Genomic DNA, 17,034 nt, shown 5'->3' with positions numbered 1-17,034 from the left:
AGGCAGAGAAAGAGGGCATAGCTAAAATGTCAAAAGACCTGCCAATGTTCAAATGGTCAGATCTTCCCTTCCCAATTCACCTCCAGAGTCATCAGGAGGAGAAAGGAAGGAAATGAAAAGGCAAGACTACCTAGCCCCCTTCTTTGTAAGGGCAGGGGAAAGAAAGGAGGGAAGAAAAATGTACCTCCAGTGGCTGGATGACAGCAAACATACATAAACGACAAAGATTTGAGAAAAATACTTTATAAAATATTACTCCGTTTTCTAAAATCCGCACACCAAACCATGGCCCAATGTGGCAAAATACTTTAAGCATGAGTAGCCACACTAACTTCAATGAGAATACACGTGTGCTTCAGTGTTTTGCTGGACTGGTGCCTATATGAGATGAGACCAGCACAGATCACAGCTCCAGCAGCTGTTAAACCTCTGAGGCTTATTGCCTATAATCTTGCTCATGTCCAACACAATCTGTTCAGAAATTAGGCAAAGGTTGCGAAAAGAAAAGATGAATTTTACACTGGCAGGTAGTAGAGGCTTAGAGTTTGGCAGCAGACCTTAGGTCATACATGTATCTTTTTGTTGGTTTGGTGAAAATTGGTTGTGATGTCAAATTTACAGGATTGGGTTGTTTTGTTTTTTTTAAGAAGTACTTTGGATTTGCACATACAGTAACTCCTCACTTAACGTTGTAGTTATGTTCCTGAAAAATGCAACTTTATGTGAAATAATGTTAAGCGAATCCAATTTCCTCATAAGAATTAATGGAAATGGGGGGTGGAGGGGAATTTAGGTCAAGGGACATTTTTTTCCACCAAAGATATTATATACAGTATAAGTTTTAAACAGTTTTAAACAAACTGTTTCATATTGTACACAGCAATGAATGATTATTAAGCTTGGTTGAGGTGGTGAAGTAAGAGGGTGGAATATTTCCCAGGGAATGCTTTGCTGCTAAATGATGAACTAGCACTCGGCTGAGCCCTCAAGGGTTAATACGCTGTTGTTAACGTAGCCTCCCACTCTACAACGCAGCATGGACTGAGGCAAGAGGGAGAAAACACAATAGATGCAGGGCAGTAGCTGCAAACACTTCCCTGCAAAAATTGAACATGATGAGCCCACACTATCCAGCTGGAGCACACCATTCCCTCCTCCTGACAGCATATGCATGGCTGCACAGGTGCTGACTTTCCAGAGTGAGAGAGAGAGATGTGCTTTGTCTCTTTAAGTACACTGACCCTACTTCAAGTACCTTGCCCTTTTAAGCAGATCAGCCAATTCAGACAGGAAGCAACAGCTTCCAGCAAGCTCCCTCCTTTCTGTCCCTGAGCCTTGTCCCCCTCCTCCGCTTTGGGGTATGGAAGGGAGCGGGGGGCAGGAGCAGGGGGACATCCTGATATCAGCACCCCTCTCCCCTCCTCCCCCAGCAAGCAGGAAGCTCCTGGGAGCAGCTCCAATTCAGAGGGCAGGGCAGAAGCAGCACAACAGTGGGGGAGGGCCACCTGAACTGCTACTGGGAAGCTGCCCAGCCATATACCTTACAGGGGATTTATGGGAGCTGATGGGGGGTGAGGGAGCGTGTTCCAGCCCCCTTTGGTTCTAATCCCCACAAGGAGGGGCTTCTCTTCCAGAGAATTCTGCCAGCAGTGGACAAAGCAGGCAGCTGCCAAAAGACGTTATAAGGGAGCACTGAGCAACTTTAAACGAGTTTGTTCCCTAATAGATCAGGAACGAAAGCACGTTAACCAGGATGACATTAAGTGAGGAGTAGCAGCCGTGTTAGTCTGTATTCGCAAAAAGAAAAGGAGTACTTGTGGCACCTTAGAGACTAACAAATTTATTAGAGCATAAGCTTTCGTGAGCTACAGCTCACGAAAGCTTATGCTCTAATAAATTTGTTAGTCTCTAAGGTGCCACAAGTACTCCTTTTCTTTTTATTAAGTGAGGAGTTACTGTACTATTTATTTTAAAACAAACTCTGTTAATAATCTGCCAAATCTTCCACTGGTTCTGAATGTGTATGCATAACTTAGGGAATTGTAGAGGGTATGAAGCGTAATGCTCTTCTTTATACTGAGTGGGAGAGGCCAGATAGAAAAGGAGACCTGCCTCCAGTTAGGGAAGCTCTCAGAGCACTAAAGCATAGACACTGGGACAATGAATCCTCTTCCTCCTGTGTTTAACATGGGAGATAGTGCTCTGGGTTGGGAACCAGCAGATCATGCATTGTAGTCTAGACTCTTGCACTGATTGGCTTTAACAAAATTCTACACTTCACAGCTCACATTTAGCAAGGCTTCATTCCCCTACAGTAACAGACAGATACCATGCTCCCCTTTTCCATTTAATAAATGGGCTGAGGACCAGACAGAGGTGGTCCAAACTTAGAAACGTTTGTAGCAGAGCTGGAACTAGAACGGGGGTGGGCAAACTTTTTGGCCCAAGGGCCACATCGGGGTGCGAAACTGTATGGAAGACTGGGTAGGGAAGGCTGTGCCTCCGAAACAGCCTGGCCCCAGATCCCTATCCGTCCCTCCCACTTCCCGCCCCTTGACTGCCCCCCTCAGAATCTCCAACCCATCCACCCCCCCCCACACTCCTTGTCCCCTAACTGCCCCTCCCAAAATCCCCTGCCCCTAACCACCACACCCCCAGGACCCCACCCCCATCTAACCCCCCTGCTCCCTGTCCCGACTGCCCTGCCCCCTATCCCCACCCCCTGACAGGCTCCTCAGGTCTCCCACACCTATCCAACCCCCCTTGCTCTCTGTCCCCTGACTGCCCTCTCGACCCCTATCCACACGCCCGTTCCCTGACAGGCCCCCCAGGACCTCACGCCCATCCAACCCTCCCTGCTCCCTGACTACCCCCTGACCCCTATCCACACCCCTGCCCCCTGACAGGCCCCCCCAGGACCTCACCCACTATCCAACCTCCCCTGCTCCCTGTCCCCTAACTGCCCCGTCCCCTATCCACAACTCCGCCCCCTGACAGGCCCCCCAGACTCCCATACCCTATCCAACACCCCACTGTTCCCCAACCCCCGACAGCCCCCCTCCCCAGAACCTCTACCCCATCCAACCACCCCCTGCTCTATGACTGCCCCCCGGAACTCCCTACCCAACCCTCCCCACTGCCGTCCCCTTACCATGCCTCTCAGAGCGGCAGGAGCTCGCAGCCCCAATGCCGGGATGGAGCCAGCCACGCCACTACAGGAGAGGGGGGACAGAGGGCGAGGGGCCGGGGCGAGCCTCCCCGGCCAGGAGCTCAAGGGCCAGGCAGGAGGACAGTCCCGCAGGCTGTAATTTACCCACCTCTGAACTAGAATCTACATCTCTCATGTGGCTGACACAAAAGTACCATCCAATAGTACTCCATGTGTTTGCTGTATTTCTGTAACTTCCCAAAAAATCTTTTATTACAAGCTAAATTAAAGGTTCAATCTGAAAAGTGTTTTCCATGTTTTAAAAAGGTTCCACTGGAATTCAATTACACATTAGCAAATGACTGAAATGCTCTGATATTAGTACAGTGTAAATTACTGTAGAATGTTAGAAAAACATTAAAATAAATAATTCTCTCTCTCTCAGATCTCTTGCAGGGGACAGCAAGCTACAGGTAGTTTTGGAACATCTCACTGTAAACTATTCAGTGTTTTTTAAAGACTGGGATATATAAAAATGGCAGATATTCATCACAAACTGCTTATTCAATTCATTTATACCAAAACATACACATGCTCTTACATACCTTATTGTCAGTTCTGATTGTAACTTTCAGTTGTGGAAGAACACGTTCCACTTCCAGGTTCCACTCTGCTGCATCTGTTGTGGACTCTAAAATCTCTTCTTGTTTTGTGGATTCATTCATATCCTAAATAAACATTTCAAGAGAAAACAAAGTGCTAGGTGATCAAGTTACAATGGCTTAAGACATTCACAACAGGGAGAAATATTCATGGTTAGGAAAATTTACAACTATTTGATTTATATTATTTTATGATTTACTGTTGTTTCTTTGCACCTGTAAGTATTAGGATTTAAAACATCTTATCTGATTTTATTAAGTATTAAAATGAATGAGTAAAGTATAACCAGTAAGATTACATGAAACTATTTTAGACCCCATTAAAAAAAAATATGTACATAGAAACAAGGTGCTATTTAAGTTCTTGGAAGCTGATTCTTCAAGATTTGTATAACTTTGAGAGATTCTGCAGTTTAGAAACGTGATGTATTTGTGTCTTTTAAAGTAAGTTGGTCCTCTATAGTTAGTATGTTTTTGATATTTAGATTTTATTAATATTTTCAGATGAAAATCAAGTGACAGCCTTTATTCATAACAAATTGTAAAACCAATGTAAATAAGTTATGGTTTAAGATGTAAAGATCTGTTATACTTTATCAGGGTGCTAATAGGTAATAACTTACTGATCTATAGGTTTGTGCCTTTAGAACGTTCAGATCAATAAAGTTTTCTTCATTGTCTGTCTCTTCTTCCTTAAAAGAAATGTTGCAAAACATTTCATTAGTAAATATTGCATTATTTCCTTCAGCTTTTCCTGAACTAAAGCAGAATAATATTTTTCAAGTTTTTGTAAAATATCATGTAGTTTTTGAAAGTACAGCTTGTGTTTATCAAAATTCATAGGAGCACGTGCAGCAACTTTGAGTAGCATGTTTCTTTTATAGAAGTTAGATTTTAGCTGGGATTTTAAGGGGAAAATAAGGGAGCTGGGTGTCCAGTTCCCAAGACTCTTGAAAAACCACAGCCTTAATTCATTTGTCAAATGGAAGTTACATTCCATTCAGCTCATTAACACACACAAGGCAAATCTACTCCAAGGATCAGATTAGTATTGGTGTAAATGACTAAATCTACACTTCATGCCTGTGCAAAATTTGGTCCTTAGGCACAATCCAGTTACCTTTAAGCTCTGCCAGGCAGGGACTGTTTTTTGCCATATATTTGTACAGCATGTAACACAGTGAGGTCTGGTCTGTGACTGAGCACTACCATAATAAAAAATAAATAATAGTTGTGAGAACCAAAGGCTAAATTGGGGTTTTAGGATCGACCAGCTAATATTCCCCAAGGAGTCTTCACCCTTGTTACTTATTAAAAGAAATATGATTCAGTACCAGTTTTATAAATTTTATTAAAACGATTACACATAAAATCAAGAAAGCATAACACTAAAACTAAACTATTAACACTACTAAACTGAATTAAAAAGTTAAAGTATATTGGATTGGAATTAAATCATTACATTAAAACAACAAATATTCCTTATAATTCCAAAAAGGAATCTAAGGAGGTGGTTTTCCATTGGTAAAAACCTGAACTAAGGAGTTTTACCATTGGCAATGAAATGAAAATTTAGAGCTGGCTGAATATTTTATAACTGAAACCAAATTATTGATTAAAGTCTTCTAAACAACAACCTCAAAGTCAAATATAAGATTCCTCCTTAGATTTCAACTGTGTGGCATTCCTCACCACCAACATAGATCTCACAACCCAACAAAATACTCTAGTGAGTAGAAGTTTGACAATTCTTAACAGTTTACAGCTGACAGGTTAAGTTTCTTAGGATTCTCAGACACAGAACACACTTTTACTGAACACCTAGGAGGCTGATTTTAGGATTTTTTAAAATCTGGGGAACTTTCTTTCTCGTGCCTTCCCTGTGTAGATTTTATGGATACTCATACACACATGCACCTATACAATCACACTTTCCCACCTTAAGATTAAAGAATATAAGGCTGGGATGTCTCCCAGCTAATAAAAACAAAAGAGAAAAAAAAACAGAAAAAAAAAAAAGCGATACATAAGATAACGGGGGTTTGCAAACTCTTCAACTCTTGCAGTCCTCTAGACTCTTCTGCCATAGGAGCTGGGACTGCAGTCAAAGAGCCAGATGTTACTAACACAGTACTTCTCACTAGTTGGACCTTGTCGGGGGGCAGAGAGACTGGCCAAAAGGCTTCCATAACACATTAGTCAATATCTTGACTTCCTCTCCCTAGACTGCCTGGCCTTACGTCTCAAGAACACAAGTCGTCCCTCAGGTGGTTTGTTGACCCAACAGGGGAGGCTTTTTTACTTTACCCTTAATTCTTTTGGCTTGTGAATTGCGCTTACTCAGCCTGGCCTCACCTCCCTCCAAAGCCTTTTGACAAATCAGGTGCCAGGCTAACACATGTTTAAGTTAGGTCATGTTTAGCTAGCAGCATATTTGGGAAAAGTACTGCTTAAGCCAGCAATTAAAAAAAATATTCAATGTTTGCATGCCACAGAGGCTGCATATCCATGACTCTGAGAAAATCAAAAACACAGAATGGAGGCCACTTTTGAAGATTCTGACATGATCTCATCCAGATGAAAAGATCCTGTGATGATGTCATACCACCAGTTTATGGAAAATTAGACTCAAGTCCTATAAAAATATCTGAGTGAAAAAGACGTTTAGCAACCAAACAGCCACTCAACATCCATCCATCAGCAGAAATTAAAAATACATTTGTACATCTTAAGTCCAGGTATCACAATCTTTTGTTAACAATGCAGCCTTACAATAATCTTTATATTTAGGAACAAGGCGACAGGAATTTTCCATCTTAATAGAAAAAGAAACACCAAAGTAAATCAGCATAGAACCCATTTACAACAGAAATAATTAAAATGTACAAGGTCTACCTCTGTATAGACTGTTTTTCTTTGAGTACTAATAATAATTCAAGTCTGTGGAAAGACTTCATTTGGAGTTGGATTGGACTCGGGTAGCAAATGCTTCATTCAAGAAATAGATCTTGCTCCACAACTCACGTTTAGATTTCTAGACTATTTGTGTAAATAAGGGTTTTAGAATTGGGCCCTGCATTTGTGAAGTGGTGTGTGACTTTTTAGCAATAGGCCAGTTCCTGAAGTCCTTGCTCAAACAAAAACTCCAATTAACATCAATACGAGTTTGCCTCAGTAGAAACAAAGCACCTCAGGATTCAGTCCCATAGCAAATAATGTATTTATTTCTATACCACCATAAATGTCTATGATGCTTTATAATACCTGTACATGCAGATAAAGACAGATGCTCTGCCCTGTAAGGTTTACAGTCTAGAGCACTATGCTCTAAATTAAATTAAATTAAAATGAGAACAAGAGGAAGTAAAGAGACAACACAGGAAAGTCTAGGAAAAAAAAAAAAGATGAGGGCATGGACAATAACAAAACAATAAAATAATGAACACTAGAACAAAAAGCTCACTGTTGAGAAGTATAACTCGAAAAAAATCATATGGACCTACATCAATTTCTTCCTCCAGTTTATTAAGTGTCAATTCTGCATCATCTTCTGTTATTGCTTCTTCTTCTAGCTCCTCTGTTGGGTATGCTGGTCTAAAATAACATACATGTTCTCAGAACATTACAGCTTTCAAAACACACAAATGTACTTCTCAAGAAGAATTATAAGCAAACAAAATTATTAGGAGAGACTTATGGATGCTGACTATGCCCAGGTATAATGAAGCATAGTGATGAGGAACTTACATAGACACCACACATTACAGACTTGACCTGAAAAAATTTGATTAGTCTAGCCTTAGAACTCAATACATGGATTCACTATTGGGCCAAACAGTACAGTTTCTCTGTTGTGAAGACACCTAGGGATTAGGTTCAGATTCATTTTCACTTGACTTAATCTTACAAGATTCAAGCATGAGTACTACAGATTAATTTTTGTCTTATTGACAATGTTTAAGCGATACATAATAGTAAATAGTATATGTTAGTCATTAAATTCATTTCCTCTGTACCATTTCAGAGCCAAACTAAGGATTTTTTTTAAAGTGTTTTTAAACAAAATTTCACTTCTTGGAAATTCCTCTCCACTCACCTTTCTCCCAGATTTTCCTTCTGATCACAATATGTACTGAGCTTATTGTTTAATTGCATCTAGACACTAAAGTTTGCTTTACTTACCATTGAAAGTCAGAAATTAGGTATTGAGAGGTTATAACAAGACATCAATCAACATGTCACTACCCAAGTGTTCGACTAGCAAAAGATAATACTATACAGGAAGATAAACAAGAGCTATTAAATTAACCCAGCTAATCTAATCTAGTTAAATGAAAGGAAAAAAAATTGTCCAAATTCAGCTGTGGTGTAACTCCACCAAATTGAATGGTAGCGCATTTGGAATTCATTTGTCCTACTATTACAAGCTTGACTGAACTAATTTTTTGAACCTAGTGTAACTACAAATAAAGATTTAACACTTATTTGTTCTGGCTTCATTAATGTACATGAGGTCTGTCATCCTGTACGATTAGCATTTGTTCATTTGAAAACAAGTTATACAGGGGGATTCTTATAAATACACTATACCTTTTCCAGCTAAAGTCAGTATGTTTCAAGGCTTCTTCAGCTAAACAATCAAGAACATAACATGCTTGCTCTCCATAACCTGCCTTTAACTTTGAAGGAGGAAAATCCACAGACCTCCCCTAAAACAAACAAATACAAGATCACTGGCCAGCAATTACTTAATGTTTTCTTTCAGACAGGTAACCAGATTTTCTTGACTAATAAAGTGTTCACAGCATGTGGTGCTTCTACAGATTTCTACCTACTTTTCTTTATTTACGAAGTTTTAACAGGTTTACATGCCATGTAAATATCAGAAACAAAACAATAATTATAATAAATGTGCTTTTGTTTAGAGAAACGTTATTCTGTAATACAATCATCAGATCTTTCTATTTAACAGGGTATTACCACATTACAGAGTGAGCATATTTACATTACTCCACACTGTTTCTAGTGATTTTATTAAATTATGTGAAATCTCTAATTACACATATTTAACAAATTAGGCATGTCTATTGAAAGAATTGGCCAGGTGTACTGGTTTTGTTTTTGGCAGATGAACACACTGAGTATTGAATAAATCTAAATAGCTATGTATCCTGTGTTTTGATGGGTACATAATTCATGGATTTTTTCCATATTTTTTTGAACAATTTCTCTAGAGTTGGACGCACCATTTTTCTTTTTCCAATGAGAAGCTATCAACAGCTGAGCAGCTACTAGCAGATGAGAAATTAATTCATTCCCTTTTGTGTGACCATTTCCACCAGAAAGCCGCAGGAGGGTTAAGTATCCAACAAGTTGTAATACTTGATTATGAATCACATCCCAATACTCTCTAATGACTGCACATAAAATCTCTTTCACCACAATTTCTCCAATATAGATATAAAGATGGAGTGGGGATAAATTTTTAACCTGACTGGCATCTGGTACCATTCAAACTGTATCTTAAGATATTTTCTTTTATGCAACAGAGCAAGAGTGATAGTCCTCTTTTCCAGCTCAAATCTCATTCCTCTGGGGTAATTTGTCTGCCCAGGTCCTTTCCCTAACAGATCATATATGGACACATTTTTGTTAGAAAAGTTGTCTGATGTAAAATTACCAGTAGTTATTTTTATGTTTCCTAACTGGCCTGACTCCATCACTTCTATTCAAGTTAGCTTTCTGTATATGAGAGTTTTTCTAGTTGGGACATATAATGTCACACTTGAAAATAGTGGTACCATTGGAGAGTAGGATGGTTAAAGTTAGTTTCGATCTCTAAATAAGTTAGAAAAGTTTATTTGCTGAATAGCTGGCCAACCATATGTAGTTGATGGCTCCCCCATTCTTTAAAACTCTCTGCAAATATCCAGACCTTGAACCAATGGGTGTCATTGGTGAGGGAAAAGAATTTTATAGTTCTATCCCAAACCCATAGAATAACTGTTGCTGTTTTTGAAGGGAAAGAGGATATTATTTATTAATTAGTTATTAATTAACAACCACCACCACCACCACCACCACCACCTGTGGTACTCTAGAAATATTTAGAGTGCTACAATTTTCTTGTTCCATAAAGATCCTGTGTTTGGCTGAGTTTGAGAATCCCAAATCCATTATTGCTTTGAGATGGCTGGCTTGACAGTACCATCAGAGAGTATTTGGAACAGCTAGGCCACTCTGTTCAATGAATTTGTACAAAATATCTCCACTCACTCTTGGTCTTTTCTTATTCTATATAAATACTAACATCCTTATATTTCTGTAATCTTGAAACAGGAAAGAAATCTTTGGCAAAATATTCATTTTGATTGTGATTATTTTTCCCAAACAAGAAACTGCATACTTCCCCAAGCATTGCAGATTTTTTTTATTTGCTGAAATAGCGGTTTGCAATTTAACTCATAGTGCTCTAGGTTGTTTGAGATTTGAATTCCCAGGTATTTTATAGAATTTATTGTCCATTTGTACCCAAATATTTTCTGAAGGACTTCAGAGTCTTGAAATACTAGCTATCTATATATTTGCCAATGTGACAAAATCCAGACACTTTCCCAAAGTCATGAATTTCTTTAAATACTAGTTTTAGGGAAATGTTTGAGTTAGATAAAAATAATTCGTTATCATCAGCAAATAAAGCTATTTTCTGTGTTCCATCAAATTCTATTCCTGTGATAGGAACAATAATCTATCTCCTGTTTAAACAGCTCTATGGCCAGCGCAAAAAGTAAAGAAGACAATGGACACCCTGCCTAGGCCGTCTGTGTTATTCAAAGAGGGGAGCTTTAGTCTTATTAACTCACACAGTTCTTTTTGGGCTTGTGTAAATAGCATTTATCCATTTAAGGAACTGGAGGGCCAACTTCCATACGGGACATGGCTTAGAATAGAGTGTAACTTTCCGTTTCAAAAGCTCGCTCTCTGTGTCAAGTGATGATAAAACAAATTGGGGATCTTGTTTTGATCTGGAATTATGGATTATTCCAAGGACTCACTGAATAGCATCTGACATTTGTTTATCTTTAATGAATCCAGTTTGATCTGGGTTTATATAAACTGAGAGCATGTACTGCAATCAGCTAGCTAGTATTTTTGCTAAAATATTTATGTCTGATTCAGCAGTGATACATGGGCCTCTAAGAGCTGCATAAGGTAAGGCTGTTTCCAATTTTAGGGAGAATGATAGGAACTTCCACAACTTATAAAAGAAACTAACAGAATGGCACTGAAGGAACCCCTCAAGTAACCACCCCTCCCCCCACATCCTTGGGGAAAAAAATCTGCAGCCAAATGGGGAGGCAGACATCAATAGCTAATGAGAGGTGGGAGTATCTTTGAGAGGGTAACAATGATTATGGAGAATCAAGAGCAGCAAGGCAGCTGAATGGGCAAGGAGGCATATAGGAGTAAATGAAAAACAGGAAAGGAACAAACGGGGTAGAAAATGGGAGAAGCAGCAGGTTCTCACCAACATACGGTCCGCTCATGTTCTTGTTTATAATTTTTCTGTTTATTACTGTCCTATTTTGTTTATGAAAGAACATCCTTACCATTCTAAGGAGATGCTCCATTATTAGACGTTTCCATAGCATGTCACTTTAAATATTTTAAAACAGAGTATTCATTATATATAGTTTCTCTTTTTACAATAGGTTTTGAATAGCTATTGGTTGTGGAGTATTCTCTGGTTGTAACCCTCCTCTAGTTGCTGTCCATGGAATATCTATCCTCATCAGTTCTTTCTTTTAATTCCAACTTTGTTGGAAAACATTTCCCTATAGTTCCTGTTAACAGAGCAGTTTGTGTCAGACTTCTATTCCTTAATAGAAGAATAAAGAACTCCAAAGTATGAGCCTAATTCTGAATCACTAACATCAATGGGAATTTTACCATTGATTTCAAGAGGAGTAGGAACATTAACATTTGTACAACATTTTTTAAGAGAAAAATCTTCAGTGTGTATACAGCAGTGTATTTCCCATGCATCTTTTGTAGCAATGGAAAAAATAAGTCTGATTTAACCCATTTTACAGAATGCTAAATTCAACAATTTTTGCGGAACATTGGTTCCTCTTCTACGGAGGTGGAGGCCATCCAAACTTCAGCCCTCTCTCCCCTTAGAAGATTGGCTAATCTCCTTAGGGACAAACTGTCTAGTGTACTCAGGGGGTGTTAGACTAAGAACAAAAGGGGAAGATTAAAAAGGAGGGAAGATATAAACACTCACTTAGCACAAAAAGAGAGGCTGAGAACAAAATTTTTCAAGGAAGTAAAGAACATGAAGAAAAGAAATTCCTGAATTATCTATACACCAATGCTAGGAGCCTAGATAACAAATAAGAGCAATTGGAATTACTCATTTAATTATAAATTTATTCTAGCTGGTATTACTGAAACCTGGTTCAATGATTCACATGATTGCAATGTTAAAATCAATGGTTATTGTGATGCTTGCAGACCAGATACCAGCTTGTGCCATGGCCCCAGGCCTCACTGAACAGTTACAGATGCATAGCTGGAAACCAGTCTTGCTTACCTGTGTGTTGGCATTACTAAAATAGATATTAGATGTTAAATTGCTATGGATGTGTTTAGACTTTATGAAATACTGGTAGGATGCATATATCACTTATAATCTATATGGCCCGTGGTATAAAGTTATCTTGAGTATTTGCACTGTAAACCTCTGTAATTGTGTAACTCACCAAACAGGAAAAGGAGCACTGATTAAGGTAAAGTGCTCATCCATTGCACATTGAAGGCACATGACGTATCATGTAGCATCAAAGGACAGAGACTTTGTTGACTGCATTCCATACTCCCTCCAGGAAGAAGAGACCTACGCATGAACTCATCTCGTCAGTTTGGATAAAAGTCCCTGACAAGGAGAAATTGAATCTCTCTTTGCTGTTTGAGCTCTCACAGGGGTTGAGCTAAGAAACAAAAAGCAGAGACCCCTACAGGGTCATCCTGGGTTAGACCTAAAAAACATTCAGTGGATAGATTATTGCATCTTTGTCACCTTTTGGAACTATAGACTGTGACTCATTTGTGCTTATATGTCGCCTGCTTTAAGCTGTAAATAACTCTCTCCTTTTCCTACTTAATAATTCCTTAATTAGTTTACTATAGAAATGGCTACTAGTGTTGTCTTTGGTGTGAGATCTAAGATACAAATTGATCTGAGGTAAGCAATTGGTCTCGGGACTAGGAGCAACCTGAATATTTTGTGAGGTTTGGTTTAAGTGACCATTTATCATTAAGTCCACTTCGGCTCAATGGCAAGATAGACTAGAGTGCTCAAGGGGCTGCCTGTGACTCCATGATAAGACTGTTACAGCGATCCAGGAGTTCACATGTGTTACTGGGTTGGTGAAACTTAATTACAGCGCACAAAATCAGTTTGCTGTGTCTGTCCGGCTTTGACAATCTGCTCTGAAGATGGCAATCACGGCTGTGAACCACTCCGGACAGCATGACAGTTGTAATCTATTTAGGAAGGACATATATAAAAGGGAAGGGAGAGAGGCATTCTAGGTAAAAAATGGCATTACCTGTTTCCGAGTCACTGATAACCTGGAAGAAAACGATAGTGAATGCAGATAAAGCATGAGATGGGGTATTAGTTGGCGTCTGCTAGAGAACACCAAATCACACAAGGGAACAGAATGACCAGCTTCTTATGCACCTAACTATAATGTCTTGGGGGAAAAACCTTATGTGATCATGGGAACTTCAATTTGAGTGACATACACTGTGCTGGTAATAGAGTATCCTTGGAATTTCTAATTCAAAAAGTGTTGCATCCAACATGCAACCAAAGACAAACACTGGTAGCCAATTCTATAGTATACTAATTAAGGATTTATTAAGTAGGAAAATGAGAGTTATTTACAGGTTAAAGCAGGCAACATATAAGCACAAATGAGTAGTGGACCTTGTCTTGACAGATAAAGAGGAACTGATCATAGAACTAAAAAATTAGTGGTAACTTAGACACCAACTAACTTAATGTGTCTTTTTGATGAGATTACAAGTCTGATGGATAAAGGTCATAGCGCTGATAATATACTTAGGCTGATGACCGCTCTGCCTCTTTGGTGACAGTGACCTTAATAATTTGTGTGCGTTTACAGTGAGGGACTGGAAACTGCAGGGAAATGTTTCTGGGGAACAGAGAAACTGGGGTTCACTGATTGTTACCTGCAAGGCAAGGTTTGGACTGGCAGAGTCTCAAGGAGTTTGCTGGCAAGGCAGATAGACTGGAGTGTCAAAAGGGAGCTAAAACGCAGTTTAGCAACAGCACAGCTCTCAGTTGCTGTGGCAGAGGAGTAACACAGGATATGTTTACCCTGCAATAAAACACTCCCATCTGGCCCATGTCAGCTGACTCTGGCTTGAGGGGCTTGGGCTGTGGTGCTATAAAACTGCAGTGTAGACATTCAAGCTCCAGCTTGAACCCACAGCTGCTTACAGTTCTGGGTATCCTGAGGAGAGTAACATATGTATAACAAAATCTAGTGTCTGGAAGCCGAAGCTAGACAAATTCAGACTGGAAAAAAAGGCACACATTTTTAATAGCGAGGGCAAATAACCATTGGAACAATTTACCAAGAGTCGTGGTGAATTCTCCATCACTGGCAATTGTTAAACCAAGATTGGAGGTTTTTCTAGAAGTTATGATCTAGCAATTATTTTGGGGAAGTTCCATGGCCAGTGTTATACAGGCTATCAGACTCACTAGATGATTGTAACAGTCTCTTCTGGCCTTGGAATCTATGAACTTCTCAGACCTGTGTGTGTGTGATAATAGCAACCAAGGTTAAGAAAAAGCTTACTGTAGAATGAAGCCATTTTTGCAGTACACTACAGGGAATTAGTGGCCCCAGACTTTATAAGCTTCATGTTAAGTTTCATGGTATGAAACTTACAAATAACAAGAGTCTGTCAAGTCTTCAGAATTGTGAGCATAGAGATTGAAGAAGCAATTACTACCATTTCTGAAGTTTATAAGCACATCTAACACACCTTTGAAAACAAAATATTTTCAAACGCTTACAAATGATCGCAACTCTGAGAGTATGTTTGATATTGTTGCGTTGGGGTCATCATATTCTTGCGGCTGTTCGAAGGGATGTCCTGCTTTAGTAATCAGCCAAGCAGCAAGAATGCAAAACATGTAGAACTGCTCGCCGGGATTAACGGGCAATGCAAAGTAGTGCCTGTTTAAAAAGGGAAAAAAGTTAAATATGGGATTCTCTGAACCTGAGAAGCCTCAGTTATAGGGTAACACAGCATTGGAAAGCAGTTTCCTTAACAAGTTAGTTTGTGATAAGCTATTCACTTTTAATAGCTTCCGCCATAAATAAGGTCACAAAATGAGACCACCCAAGTCACTGGTATCTATCATGAATGTGACACATGAATGTGACAAATTTCTATAAGACTACAGGTTTTACATGCAGTTCACGTCTCCTGCCTTTAGTGAATGAGCAACCAACAAGTATGTCTTAATGAGCAAATAATTTGAGAGTGTTTTTGGAGTCCCCTGTGCAACCAAACAGACCTTGGTCCTCCCTCTCCACCTGGTTTCTATGAATTCAGAATCTGGCCCTACTATGCCAAAGACATCACCATCAAGTGATTACCTTCCAAGGGTCTATGCAAAATGTTCCTGCCAACAAGTTGTACACAGAACAACGTTAATTTGACCAATAGCGAAACATTAGAAATCTACCAAAGGAAAAAAATGCAGTGTGAAAATAATTAGTTTCAATTCCCACGAGAGGCCAAATGAAAAAAATTGATAATAAATCGACAGAAAAACAATAAGCAAAAAAAGAAAAATCAAAGGGTTGTTAACCCTAATTTAAAAAAAAAAAAGTCAGGAAAGAATTGCCAAGAGGCCCCCCCCACCCAGCCTATGGGGGGGGAGGGGTCAGACCCAGCTGCCCCCGTGCCCAGCACGGAGAAGAGGGTGAGAGACAACCAGGCCCCACCCCCCAGCGCTGAGCTATGACTGCCGTGGGCGGGGGCCGCCCCTTCAATCCCAGCAGGCCCCGCTCCCGGGGACGCCGCCCCCTGCCCGTCCCCCGCGTGTGGGTGGGGCGGGAGGAGAATGGCCCCAGGTCAGGGGCGGCAGCGGGGTCAGAGGTCACCGGCCGGGTCAGGGGTCACCTGGACAAGGGCCGCAAATGGTGGCGCCGCAGCGCCTCCTCCTCGTAGTTCAGCAGCTTCAGCTTCTCCAGCAGATCCTCCATCATCGCAAACATGTGATAGGCCGCGCCCGGGCCCCGCTCCGCCGCCGCCGCCTCCAGCTCCTCCCCGCCGCGGCGGGCGCCACCGGCGGCCTCCTCCGCCATCAGCAGGCCTCAGCCCCCGCGCCGCAGAATCAGACCCGCAGCCCAGCCGCGTCACCGGGGAAACAAACTCTGCCCCCCCCCCCCGACCAATCACCTTTTCGCCACGCCTCTCCCAGCTGCGGCCGCTACTCTGAGCTACCAATCCTTTCCCCGCTGTGGCTCAGGCCGCGCCATGGAATACTTTCCACCAATCATCTTCCCAGACTCTGGCACAGGCCCACCCCCGCTCACTCATCCAATCACCTCTCAGAGCCCCGCCCCCTCAGCTGAGGCCCCGTTGAGTTAAACGGGCTTTAGGCTCGGCTACGTATTTTGCGTGCGTCGCTTCCGCTCGAAGACTGAAGAGCAAAACCCTAGAGCCAGGGCAGCCTGGATACGTTGCAGAGCAGTCACTGCCCTGTCTTCCGGTGGGGCAGGCTTTGCTTCTTCTCCCCCGCCCGCTGATTGGCTGAGCGCAAAAAGGGGAGGGAGGAGCCGTAGGAGTGTCCGAGGGGGCGGGGCTGAGTGCCAGAGCCGAGCGGTGATTGGAGGAACGGCCAGAGGGACGCCTCCGCCCCTACTCCTTCGTCGCAGCCTGCGCCACAGGCGCCCACGGGGGGGGGGGAGCAGGCGGGGGAGCCTCTGCAGCCGCCCCGCCCCCCTATGGAGGGGCGGGCGGGAAGCGCCTCCGCCCCCCGCCGTCCCTGCTGCGCTCTCTGCGGGGGGCGGAGGCCTCGGGGGCGCTGCCCCTTGGCTGCGGGGCGGAGCTGAACGTGGCGGAGCTAAAGCCCGAGCTGCGCCCTGCTGACGCGACTAGCTGTGT

The 17,034-nt window shown here is 41.5% G+C and overlaps 1 protein-coding gene across 7 annotated transcripts in view; it reads right to left on the bottom strand.

Moving 5' to 3' along the window:
- Positions 1 to 16,307, bottom strand: part of IFT57 (intraflagellar transport 57) — a 45,375-nt gene extending 29,068 nt beyond the window's left edge. For 3 of the 7 annotated variants that reach the window (XM_043510713.1, XM_043510717.1, XM_043510705.1), the window contains exons 1-6: positions 16,048 to 16,307; positions 14,930 to 15,092; positions 8,401 to 8,519; positions 7,314 to 7,404; positions 4,434 to 4,502; positions 3,754 to 3,876 (exon numbers count right to left, since the gene is read on the bottom strand). In XM_043510713.1, coding sequence (XP_043366648.1) covers positions 3,754 to 3,876; positions 4,434 to 4,502; positions 7,314 to 7,404; positions 8,401 to 8,519; positions 14,930 to 15,092; positions 16,048 to 16,232 — 750 coding nt within the window. In that variant the 5' untranslated portion in view covers positions 16,233 to 16,307. The remainder of the gene's footprint in view (positions 1 to 3,753; positions 3,877 to 4,433; positions 4,503 to 7,313; positions 7,405 to 8,400; positions 8,520 to 14,929; positions 15,093 to 16,047) is intronic. The other 4 variants (XM_038421321.2, XM_038421378.2, XM_038421389.2 and 1 more) reach the window with 3 other exon arrangements.
- Positions 16,308 to 17,034: the final 727 nt, after the last annotated feature.

This window comes from Dermochelys coriacea, chromosome 1, assembly GCF_009764565.3.
Source record: "Dermochelys coriacea isolate rDerCor1 chromosome 1, rDerCor1.pri.v4, whole genome shotgun sequence".
Classification (NCBI taxonomy): Eukaryota; Metazoa; Chordata; order Testudines; family Dermochelyidae; genus Dermochelys; species Dermochelys coriacea.
The sequence above is the reverse complement of the archived record's forward strand: the minus strand, read 5'-3'. Positions and strand labels throughout refer to the sequence as shown.